We start from the raw sequence: 12,407 nt of genomic DNA on the forward strand, positions 1-12,407 counted from the left end.
AGCAGAGAACCTGTCGCAAACCCACGGGAACGCAACACACATAAGATTTTGTAGTAGTACCAAATAAAATCACAGACAGAGGCTTTAAATCTAATAAGACAGAAATAAATAGCGGACATAATTCGACACCTTAAGTATTTATTAGGTAAATATCTTTAAAAATAGAAACATTTAGATAAAACACATGCTCAGCATCAGAAACAGAGATACAATACACCTGAACTCACACTGAAGGAGTAAAATATATCATGTGAGCAGATCAGCAGCTTCACGTCAGCTCAGCGACTCTGTTAAAAGGCCCTTTCAGTTCATTTCTTCTTTCTTCCAAACGCATTCCATTGCCTCAGTGCTGCTCCCCTTGGTGCTGTTCAGACCACCCAAAGGCCTCAAGACGCCAAGTGGTCAGTCGCTATCAACAATGACGGAGTACACTGTGTGATCCCCCGCCCACTCAAGCTTGTGGTTACTGGATGTTGGGTCGTGGCTTGAGAATAAGTTTCCCCGTCTGTAAAAAGGCGGAAGCATAACAAGTGGTAACAATTTTTAAAAAATATACAAGTTGTCGGAGCAGATTACAGGTCACAAAATCAAAGAGATTTGTTAACTCACATCGTCACAGGACATGTTGTATTCTGCTAAAACCGTCCGACAGCGGGCAGCAATACTGAAGGTGCAAAGGTCAAAGATGTTAACCAGTAAGCCAAAAACTTGAACAGGAACGAATCATTTATAAAAGCCAAACATTTTCTGCATACACTTCTCTGGCAGTGGCTGACATTGGATGTGTGATAGCGGACTGCTGGAATTGTAAGTCTGACAAACCACTAATACTTCATATTAATTGCAGCAGTCAAAAGGATACATTGATGGTGCCACAACTCGTTTGTGTATCCCAGCAAAGAAAAGAGCTATGAGAGTGATGCAGCTGATGGTGAAGAAGGGATGATTCCACAGCGATGAAAAGAAAGAGACCTGCAGAGGAACAAACCATAAGCATAACCATATTTATAACCACAACCATATTTAAGTGTAGGCTGAAGTAAATATAACAGAGGAAATCAAGCCTAAAGTTGCACATTTTAAATTGTATAGGTCAGCGTCAGCCTGAGACCTTTTGTTCTAATGAGGGAACAACATGCGAAAATAAATGTATCCCATTTCTTGAGCTTTTCCCACAACATTAACTCTCCAAACTGTTCACTGTATAATTCAAAAGGCATCATCTGTTGGACACCAGAGATTTGGCTTAAAGCACAGCTTCTATGTCCTCATGTTTCATTACACCACCTCTGAGACAAGAAGAAGCCTCTCTAAAAGCTAGATTATGACATAATACAGCTGAATGTGTGGGGTGATGGTGGGTCCTCAACCCTTTTGGTGTGATTCTACCCTGTCTGCCATTTTAGTTACCCAGTGGTGTTGGTGCGAGCCAACAAAGCTAAAAAGACAATGGCTACACATCAGCCGATCAGCATAAGGTCGTACATTCACGACAAGGTTTTGTTTTGAACATAAAACGTAACCATGTCCAGACTGGTCCAAGAAAAACAGCTCTACTTATAAACACATGGATACTTTCAAGGAGCAATAGTTCTGTAGTCTGAAATTTAGCTAAAGCCTGGGTTGATAATGCTAAGATATGGGAACATGTTCACAGCTGTAAGCCCTCATATTAAAATGTATGTCAAAGAATCTATTAGCTCACAGAATCAGCATCAATAGACCGCAATAAAAATTGTTAACGGATACATTTATAGTCTCAATGTTGTATTTCCTGCATTAGGAATCATCACATTTATTACTGTTGTGTATGTTCTGTTTTTAATGGCATTTCCATTTAAGCCATAAATTGCACAAGGGGTTCTCAAAGTGGGGTCCGGGGGGTTCCAGTGGGTGCCCAGCAAAAAGGGTCCCTCCATAAGAAACATAGTGACCAAATGTATGACTATTTTGAGATTTCATACACTTTCTAGAATAAAACATCTAAAAGCCAAAATCCTATCAGATGGGCAATCCTGGGACAAAATATTATCAAATGGGGTTCTGTGTGTGTCAGTTTAGGGGTCCTTGACGCCAAAAGGTTTGAGAACCGTTGAATTACAGAACTAGTCATGTTTGTCCATTAATACGTACCTTCTGTGTGTCGGGGTCTATTAACCAGTTCCAAGCCCCAGTAGCCGTACAGACGGACACCACTATCAGAATCACTGAAACAAGACAACAGAATCAGACCCTCAAATTCCTCGTACGTGTAAAACACAACTTGGCAGTAAAGCTCCTTCTGATTCTGGCATATAAAAACTTGGTACCATGTGACCTGCTACATTTTCTCTGCCATGATTTTGACAATCACCACCAACAGTTACTTACTTCTCCACCTGCCGGTTGCAGGTTGCAAACATGAGACATATTCTGTCAATCTTCTCTCAAAGGCCTTCAGGTCTGAAACAAAAACGGGCACATTAAAAAAGTATTGTATTTGGACCATGATTTGGACCTACAATCATGGCTGTATGAGCTAGCAAACTGATCTTATCAATTCTGTGAAATATGTGATATCTGACATATATCTGACATAACCACTATCAACCTCAGCTCTACAGCTAACATTACAGTTTGTACCTTAGAGGTTACTTCAAGTATGTGAAGTGAAGACAGAAACAAAGCGTGACTGTTAAATGTCCACAACGTTTATCTTCGATCTTACTGTGACACAGTGACTGCTGGCAAAACTGACCTGTCAATATACACACTTCCCGGACAGCAACAGAAACTTAACAACAGACTTAACGCGTTAGCTAACATCTGCACTAGCATATATGAACAACTGAATGTGTAACGTTAGCGTTACTGTCAGTTAGGCTAGCAAACATGCTAAGCAGACTAGCCTGCTAAATCAGCGTTGCACCTAGCTTTTGTGATCCCTTTTTAAAACGGTTGTTTTTGAATTCCTTTGCGATCATAGCTACAAAGCTAAAATATATCGGGAACTATTCAACCGTGTGACAATTTAAGTTGCTTTCTGTATCGGTTACCTTCGGCCTGTTCCAGGGAGTTCATATCTGAGCTTTAGTCCCAGCAGCCTGCTGTTGGCTGTGCCCCTCACCTGAAGGACAGGCCGTATAGACCAATCCGCATCGGAGGCGTCATAAGCGCTAACGTCATTGGATGTAAAACAAAGAAGAGGCGGTACAAAGTGCTAAAGCCCCGCCCACCCTGCTCCACTAGCTCGGGGCCTCTAGATGGTGCTGTTTCTGGGGCCAGTAAGAGTTAGCCTAACTGACATCCTTTCCATGGTTCCCCTTACCCTTTTCTTGGGGTAAACAATGTTACAAACAGACATCTAATTTAACAAACAAAATATATAACAATAATACACAACAACACAATATTAGAGAAGAAATAGTCAACAATTACAAATGCAGATGCAATTAGTTTAAATATGTTTGTTCATTGATGTAGTTTTAAATGCACTTTGCACTGACCATAACAGTTCAGTTTACATACGCATGCTTTTCAGAAAATTTAGAGTGAGTTCAATTATGCTCGGACAAGGATTCATTAAAGTTCTTTGACAATAGACATTGCCTCGTGGTGTTTTCAAACAGAACATCTAACCTCAGTTAAAGGTAACAATATTCATTATGAGCTCATCTCTTCTTTTTCACCTGTCCATCACTCTAGATATAAATTAGTCTTGGTCGCATCTGGACTGTCCATTCTGTTCTACTGAAGACTTTAACTTTTTTTGTTGTCATACTAGATGTTTTAAATTTCCTCAGTTACTTCCCAACTCTGGACCTGCAAACATGGCAATGAATGAAATGGATTAACACATTTTAAGTACTGTTTATTATTAGTTCAGTCATTATATAATGATCATCAACAAAGGCAATGCTAATTTTTGAAACAGATTCTTGAACAAGCTGCGGGTAGCTTGTCTCAGTCATGAAATCAACACAGGTTGTGGCCTAATTTCAGGACAATTTTAAAACAGAATATGTCTTGTTTTTCAGATTGTGTAGCATGCTGTTTTGTTTACAGACTGCAGTTTGTTCTGCAGCTTTACATTAAACTTTTCCCTCAGAATTAGCTCTATCTCATCATCTGTTACATCTCTCATGTCTAAGACATCAACGCCTTGCTCAGGTTTGTAGATGACCTCACTGTAGGTCCAGCCAACAAGGGCTCTGAATCCTGTTGGGGTTTGCAAAGAGCAGATGGACTTGTTGGTGAACAGTGAAGTAGGATCTGTCTGGAGTTTGTGGTTTGTCTCAAAGAAATGATCGGCCTTGCGCGGTACCAAAGTGAAGCCGTAGATCTTCTTTGTTTCTTTCCTGTCCACCAGACTGGATTTGGCAAAGTCTGGATTGAGAACCTCTGCCCTCCTACCAGTCTTCTCCAGCACCCACATGTCCCCCTCGTCTATAAGACGAAAGACTCCCGCTGCCTGAGGTTGGTCCTTTCCAGAGACGAGTTCCAGGGGCTCCCACACTTGTGAAGATACCCCAAAGCTTACATCTGCGACGTAAGCCTTTCCATCAATGACAACCTTGTTGACGAGATGAGTTTCACCAGGGCAAAACTCATTGCTGGTACTGTTGAACACTCTGGAGCCCAACGTCGTAGTGTCGTAGCCCATTTCTCTCAGCACCCAGCCAAACAGAAAGTTGTTCTCAAGGCACCAACCCCCACGGCTGCTCCTCACTATTTTATTGAATATCAGGTCAAGGTCCATGGTGATCCTCTCTCCACAGTGAATGCTGAGGTTTTCAAATGGAACTGACATGACGTGCTGTTTGTGGATCAACTTCAGTGTTGCGAGATCCGGTTTATCATATAAGCCATGGAAACCAATTCTTTTGAAGTACTCCTCCAAATTCATCTCACCTGTAAAATATAGGACATGACATGAAATGAACAATTTCTAATCCTTACTTAAGGCATACTAAGTAAAGCCATTAGTTAAAGATTAAAACTTTTATAAATCGTTAACAGAGATGATGAGGACCCATCCACAGGTTACAAAGTTGCACTTCATTATGCAAAGTCACATGTCTTAAAAGTTAAAACAATAACAGCTTGGCATACTTACATCCAGTGGTGGAATAAGTACTCAATTTTCATATTTAAGTGAAAGTACAGATCCCACACGAAAAATGTTACTCAAGTAAAAGTAAAGTACCTGGTTTTAAAAATACTTAAGTTATCAAAAGTAAAAGTACTACACACTCTAATCTATTGATCTTACAAAACACAATCTCTCTTTTTAAATTCAGTCAAGGCAGGTTTGAGCACAGCATTATATGTTATAGTGAATCACATTAAGGAAAACTGAGTCGCAAGAGGACAAGTGGATATTTCCTATACTGTGGGGAGGATAAGTATTGCTCTGCTGGTGTGGTAGTATCCCCTTCTGACAGACACAGAACCCCATTTGGGACTTTGGGTTTGTAAATCTAACTGAAACACTTCTCAACTGACAATCTCACCAAAAATCCACACACATTAACTTCAGCACCTCTCATAAAGTGCAGCTCACAGTCCCAAACAGAGCAAGGTTGGCTTTAGTTTTTAGATGTTTATATTGCAAAACTCTACCAGCCACGTTACAGCTGAGCACAGTCACACCTGACACCACAAAGCTCTCACTACAAACATCCCTCTGTAAGAAGCCTGAATAGAAATCTCTTCTGGCTGATGATCCAGCATTTACTCTAATAACAAACTTCACCACAGCTATAGATATTTTCTATATATCAATGTTATCAGCTGCATCAGGCCCATTCAAACAACTCCTCCAGGTTTCCTTCAATACATTTTCAAATATAAAATACTATTTATAATATGATGCTTATATGTGCATCCATATTGTCCTGTCGGTCCAGCTAATCACCATAGTCAACGTGAATTCACTGCTTCCCATCTTGCATTAGTCCAGAGTTGTAACTAAAGTTCACTGTCTCGTTTTAAATGTTTTAGATGTATGAAGAGTGCCCTCACATTCTGTCTGGACTGGTTCCACAGATGTTTCTTGCTAGAATTTCTTGAATTTAATTTCTTGGACATGCATATGAACGCATTACCACGCGCAACACGGTCATCTTCCGAGCTCCAGTTTTTAAACACCGTGGCTTATCTGCGTTTATCAAAAGTAACAAACAGTTGTATTTCACTCTAACACTGTTCAGTCACAGTCTGGCAAGAAACCAAGCCACAGACAGACAAGAGCTGCGCTTCTCAGCTGGTTTCTCTTCTCGTGCCTAGAAGTCCCTCTTCATCCTCTCATCAATGTTTTAAACATATGGCGTTCACTTTTGAAAAGGAAAGTGAGGCGGAACCGTCCAGCTTTGCATTGGACCATTAGGCTACTGTGTGTGCCAGTGTTGTATCAGCTGGGCGAAGCTGATTCGCGCCGAGTCTGCTTTATCAGTTTTACATTTGTTTTTCTGTGCTGCTCCACTCTGTATAAGCGCTGTATAAGCGACTAATGTAACGAGGTCTCGTGCAGAATGTAGTAAAAAGTCGATATTTGTCTTTCAAATGTAAAGAAGTGAAAGTAAAAAGTTGCAACAACTAAAACTATTCAAGTAAAAAACAGATAGGACAACCGAAAAAAGCTACATAAGTCCTAGAGTAAACTGCGGTAACGTCAGCCGCCGATTGCGAAACCGTTATTTCTGTTGCGCCTGAAGCAGTGTTATTATGGTAAGGACGAGGTGCGAGTGAGCCGAAGGTCCTGAAAGATACATACGCTTTTCATTTTTTTGTGATGCTCTTACTAATTATAAGAAAAAACAAAAAACATCCATCCATCCATTGTCAACCGCTTATCCTGCGTACAGGGTCGCGGGGGGCTGGAGCCAATCCCAGGTGACATCAGGCAAAAGGCAGGGTACACCCTGGACAGGTCGCCAGTCCATCGCAGAGCCACACATCGACAGACAACCACTCACACTCACATCCACACCTAAGGACAATTTAGGGTCACCAATTAACCTAGCTTGCATGTCTTTGGAGAGTGGGAGGAAGCTGGAGCACCCGGAGAGAACCCACGCAGACACGGCGAGAACATGCAAACTCCACACAGAAAGGCCGGGGCAACCGGGGTTTGAACCTATGAACCGACAGTGCTAACCACTGCAACACCGCGCCGCCCCATGAACACAAAAACATACAACAGAAATATAATAATATTACTACTACTAATAATAATAGTAGTATAATGACATTAATGCAAATACAAAAATCTTTTGTTATTTTGTGAACATAATTTATATGAAAAACTCACTCTAACATTTTCTGTGAACTTTGACCTTTGACCAAAACAGTTCCTTAATAGGTGACACCACCAATTTCATATCTTCTGCTTCATAGTGTCCTCTACTATCACTGGTACATACATCATAACATTTTACTGTACCAACTTGGAGAAATTGCACTCTAAAACCCCTACATCAGCGAAAACTAAATAGACAGTTAACATTTCTTTGAACTTTGACCTTTGACCAAAACAGTTCCTTAATAGGTGACACCACCAACTGATATGACAAGGAATATGTCACCTATTAAGGAACTTTTTTGGTCAAAGGTCAAAGTTCACAGAGATTATAATTGTCTGTTGAATTTTTCGCTGTTGGACGGATTTTTAGAGGGCAATATCTCATAGCTTGTACAGTAAAACCTTATGATATTTGTACCAGTGATAGTAGAGGACACTTGTAAGGAGAAGCCATGATAACGCTGAACTAACTGCTGAGGAATTACGCTGGTGAAAGGTCAAATTTCATATAAATTATGTTCACAAAATAACAAAGAAAAGGTACCTTTTTGTATTTGCATCAATAACAAATAATAATAAATTATACTACTATTATCATTATTGTTATTAGTATATTATTATATTTATGTTGTATGTATTTGTGTTCATATAATCACTAAGAGCATCACAAAAAAAACGCGTATGTATCTTTCAGGACCTCCGGGTCACTCGCGCCTCGTCCTTACCATAATAACAATGCTTTAGGCGCAACAGAAATCAAACGGCGGCTGACCTGACCACGGTTACAGTAAAGAAGTAGACCTACTTGTTACTTCGTTACTTTTCAGTACTGCTTACATATCAAAAATGTTTCTATTAATAACTGCAGTTATACTATAGGTTATTCGTATCCGTAGCCTTAAAACTATTTAAATGAAGTGCAATCTAAAGCTGCAAGCTGAATGAAGTGTAGCTACCAGAAGTTACTGCTACGCTTTTCAACCGAAGACGGTCCCTGCAAAAAGATGAGATAACGCATGTCGCATATTAACACTTTACTGAAAGTAAAACACATAGGCCTCGCCCGCCCTTGCTGCCAGCATTTCGTTCAGTAGCCTACTTGCGTTTAATAATGCGCCCGTTAATTTATTGATCCAATCTCGGATCACCTGGACCAGCGTTAAAAAAATACCTCTTACCTTCAGACTGTGGGTAAAGCTGCTGCTGTGCGTAGATACTGCAGTTCAGGGAGGGCTGATAGTAAAACTTGACGTAGATGTCCAGGAAATGGGCAGGAAACATCAAGGCAAACCCATCACACCCTAACACTCTTCTCCCCTCTGGTGGGCGCTACAGAGCACTGTACGCCAAATCAGCCACAGGAACAGATAGACCATCGCTTCAGACCAGCTTCAGACACACAGTGTCAGGAACAAACCCTATGACTCTGACTCCGACATCTAGATACTATAGCCTATTTACTATTTATACATAATTGTGAATTCAGAAGCTTTTCATATTGTAAGGCATAATGTATCGTATCACCCATAACGACCTACCTCACGTTGGCCTTCATGCAAATACCTGCACAAAAATATTATTTTGAGCACCAATAGCACTCTGCTCTACTACAATACTGTCTGTCTGTCTACAAATAGTAGGCTATTGTTTTTGTCTATGTTTGTGTGTCTGTACATGGTAGTTTGTGTCTGTTTTTGCTGAGCTTGTTGTCCTGTTTATTTATGCTGTTAGTCTATGTACACTGAGAACAATGTAAGACCGGAGTCAAATTGTATGTGTAGTCCGTTAAAAGTGATTCAGATTCAGATTCTGAATAGTTGTACTAACACAATGCCACTAACACTATCAACCAACAATTTACAGAATCCATTTGTTTTGTTAAAATGTCACTGTTTTTTTTTTCTTACATAACTACAGATGGAATAATAGAAAGGGAAGAGAGTAGCCCATGCATTAATAATCAAGGATGAGATGTATGCCTACATAACAAAGCCTTTGCAGTTACAAAATTACACATAAGAGTTTAGTATTTTTCTGACACGTGATATATGTTTTCGTTTAATGGGCGAGTTAAATACAAAGCTCAAAAACATTTTTTAAAAGATATGCGCTTTTATTCTGAAGGCACGAGGTGCAAACCAGTTATTTATGCTGGCAGAGCGCAATAAGCTAACGTAATTAAGACCACGGCATCCGATGACAAGTTTTAAAATAAAAGCCTCGCGGGTGAACACCTAAATGAAAAGGCATGCATGACTATTTCAAAATCATAAGCATAAATTCACTTGCTTATTTGAAAATTATACAGCTGTGAATATCCAAATATGATTTTTGAATGAATGTCAATTAAAAGCAGTCGTCAATCCCCAAATCACTATTTTATACCTCACATTGTGAGTGTCTTTTACGCTTTACTTCCGGCGTTGATCTGCCTCTTTGTACGTTCACTTAACGCAGCTGCTTGAGTTGGGCCATTTTGAGACGCATCCAATTGTAGAGCGATATCGGCAGTTTTTGCGTAAATTACGTAACAAAAAGGCACCACCGACCAAGGAAGCACATGCCGGGTGCACTGTGCTATAGTAGAGTTTTGCACGAGTCATATTTAGGCCTACCAGATATTTCGCCCGTTTTCTGCCCGGCTTATGTTGAGGTTGGTACCGACAGTGAACACTTGAACTTCTAGTTTAGAGTACAGGCTGTGAAACACTAATGCTACTTTGTTACTTGACGCATTGCAAATTTAGTGTGGTAGTCTGTGAACTGGGTAGGCTGAGCTGCGAGCTGTGGTACATAGTCCACGTAGAAATATGTGCATTCAGCTAATTGCGTAAAAGGTCTAGTTACTCATGTACAAGGTCAGGAGGCCTAACATCAACTCTGTAGCATTTTAGTTGTACTGTACCATTTTGACATGTGTGAGGATGCATTTGTGTGTATTTTTCTTTTCCCTAATAGGCTGATATGTCTAATCCTCATTTACCAACTCACAGATTCGCTGCTTCGCGATGGAAAATGCACGTACAGACACGTTTTTGATAACTGGAGGATGTGGCTATTTTGGGTATCGGTAAGAGAAATATAATTTTGTTTTAGGAACAGTAATTATTTCAGTTGCCTTACAGTGCTGTCACACTATTTTGTCAGCAAGGGGGCAGTGTGGCACAAGTTATCCCAGTTAGATTGGATCTTTGACTGCTACAGAACTGTGCAGTTGTCATAGATTTACAATTTTGTATGTTAAAATGGATGTATTGCGTTTCATACAGAGGTTAATTAATATGTAATAACATGTATTCCCCTGCAGCCTGGCATGCTCCCTGCATAAAAAGGGAGCCAAAATCATTCTGTTTGACACGGCCCTCCGACCCAAGAAGTGCCTGAGGACATTGTGTTTATTCAAGGGAATATACGTGAGTATTCACAAGTTGAGAGGGCTGTCACTGGTGTGGACTGTGTATTCCACATCGCCTCCTACGGCATGTCTGGCAGGGAGCAGCTGAACCGGCACCTGATTGAGGCGGTGAACGTTCAAGGCACGCAGAACATCCTGAAGGCTTGTGCTGAGCACGGAGTGTCCAGGTTGGTTTACACCAGCACCTTCAACGTGGTGTTCGGAGGCCAAGTGATAGAGAATGGGGATGAAAGCCTCCCATATCTCCCTCTACATCTTCACCCTGACCACTACTCCAGAACCAAGTCCCTTGCTGAGATGGCAGTGCTAAAAGCTAACGGCACAGCCTTGAATGACAGCTCCGGGGTGCTGAGAACCTGTGCACTGCGTCCAGCAGGAATCTACGGGCCTGGTGAGCAGAGGCACCTGCCCAGGATAGTTGGCTATAGAGAAGGGGATCTTCAGGTTTGTTTATGGTGAACCCAGCAGCCTGGTGGAGTTTGTTCATGTGGACAACCTGGTGTCAGCACATGAGCTTGCTGCAGAGGCTCTGACCTCAGTGAAGCAGCACCGCTCTGCCGGCCAGGCCTATTTCATTTCGGATGGCAGGCCTGTCAACAATTTTGAATTCTTCAGACCTTTGGTAGAGGGCTTGGGCTATCCGTTCCCCAAGCTGCGCCTTCCTGTCTCTCTCATTTACTTTGTTGCCTTTCTCACAGAAATGATTCACCACCTCATCGGGCCTTTCTATAACTTCCAGCCACTGCTGACACGCACAGAGGTGTATAAAACAGGTGTGACACATTACTTCAGCATTGCAAAAGCTAAGACCGAGCTCGGCTATGAGCCCCAGCAGCACAACCTGGATGAGGTTGTACAGTGGTTTAGAAGCAGAGGCCATGGGAAAAAATCTCACAGCTCTTTCCTCAGTCGATTGCTACTGGACAGCCTGTTTGTTGCTGCCTTTTTTGCTGTGGCTCTCTCTTTTCTTCCAGTTGTTGGCAGTTGAGGAACAGCTAAAGAAAAAAATGTCATTATGACATTTCCCAATATGTGCCAAGACTGCTTCAGAAGTCAGAAGTCTTAATATGAAAAGGTCCAAGTGCATATTTTATTTTGAAAATTGTCTATTGGCAGGAGCTTCAGCCTTTATACTATACAAATAATCAAATAATGTCTGTACGTTTTTTTTGTCTTAATTTTACTTCCTATAGTTGTTGTCACTTTCAAAGACTAGATGTGAAATGCTACCTCTTTTTCCCCCACAACATTTAGCTTTTGAAAGAACATCTCTGAGGGCAAATACTTATACTGTTTTTAATGCTGTTTGTTTGTGCAACTGTAAAATTTTCTGAAAACTGTAATGAATAAAACCTTGTTCACCAAATGTGATTTGTTTTTTTTACATAGGTAAATAGTTGTCATGTTAAACACCCATGATAAAGAATTAATATTTAGTAGTCTGGTTTATAATGACTACAGAACATCTAAGAAGGCCTGCTAGCACATCTGTGTAACCCACTAATAACATACCAAATACAAAGTTGACCATGGCCTTCATTTGTGGTCATTTAAACATTTTCCCCCACAGCTTTTTATTTGGTTTCCATTTTTTTTAAAAGACTCATACACTTTGCATTCAGTTCAGTTCTATTTAAAATGAAATATACTATTTGTATGCAGCTCAGAACAATCCTTTATTTAATCACGTCTTTGATACTTAGTAGTACT

At 40.7% G+C, this 12,407-nt stretch overlaps 3 protein-coding genes across 3 annotated transcripts; 1 reads left to right on the forward strand and 2 right to left on the reverse strand.

Annotated features, from left to right (window-relative positions):
• Positions 1-118: 118 nt before the first annotated feature.
• On the reverse strand, positions 119-3,185 carry cnep1r1 (CTD nuclear envelope phosphatase 1 regulatory subunit 1). The gene is made up of 6 exons (XM_038701133.1): positions 3,036-3,185; positions 2,371-2,442; positions 2,134-2,207; positions 863-972; positions 610-664; positions 119-505 (listed from the first exon to the last, which is right to left on the reverse strand). The coding sequence occupies exons 1-6, from the start codon at positions 3,058-3,060 to the stop codon at positions 464-466; spliced, it is 378 nt and encodes a 125-aa protein (XP_038557061.1). The 5' UTR covers positions 3,061-3,185; the 3' UTR covers positions 119-463.
• A 644-nt stretch (positions 3,186-3,829) lies between these two features.
• On the reverse strand, positions 3,830-8,604 carry LOC119890093 (arylamine N-acetyltransferase, pineal gland isozyme NAT-10-like). The gene is made up of 2 exons (XM_038701132.1): positions 8,461-8,604; positions 3,830-4,890 (listed from the first exon to the last, which is right to left on the reverse strand). The coding sequence occupies exons 1-2, from the start codon at positions 8,561-8,563 to the stop codon at positions 4,013-4,015; spliced, it is 981 nt and encodes a 326-aa protein (XP_038557060.1). The 5' UTR covers positions 8,564-8,604; the 3' UTR covers positions 3,830-4,012.
• Positions 8,605-9,724: 1,120 nt separating this feature from the next.
• Positions 9,725-12,063, forward strand: sdr42e1 (short chain dehydrogenase/reductase family 42E, member 1). The gene is given in 5 exon segments (XM_038701130.1): positions 9,725-9,935; positions 10,276-10,352; positions 10,590-10,636; positions 10,639-11,122; positions 11,124-12,063. Coding segments are annotated over 5 exon segments (1,263 nt in total). The 5' UTR covers positions 9,725-9,842; the 3' UTR covers positions 11,686-12,063.
• Positions 12,064-12,407: the final 344 nt, after the last annotated feature.

This window comes from Micropterus salmoides, unplaced genomic scaffold, assembly GCF_014851395.1.
Source record: "Micropterus salmoides isolate LMB-PRFRI ecotype aquatic unplaced genomic scaffold, ASM1485139v1 Ms_hic_scaffold_6, whole genome shotgun sequence".
NCBI classification, from domain to species: domain Eukaryota; kingdom Metazoa; phylum Chordata; class Actinopteri; order Centrarchiformes; family Centrarchidae; genus Micropterus; species Micropterus salmoides.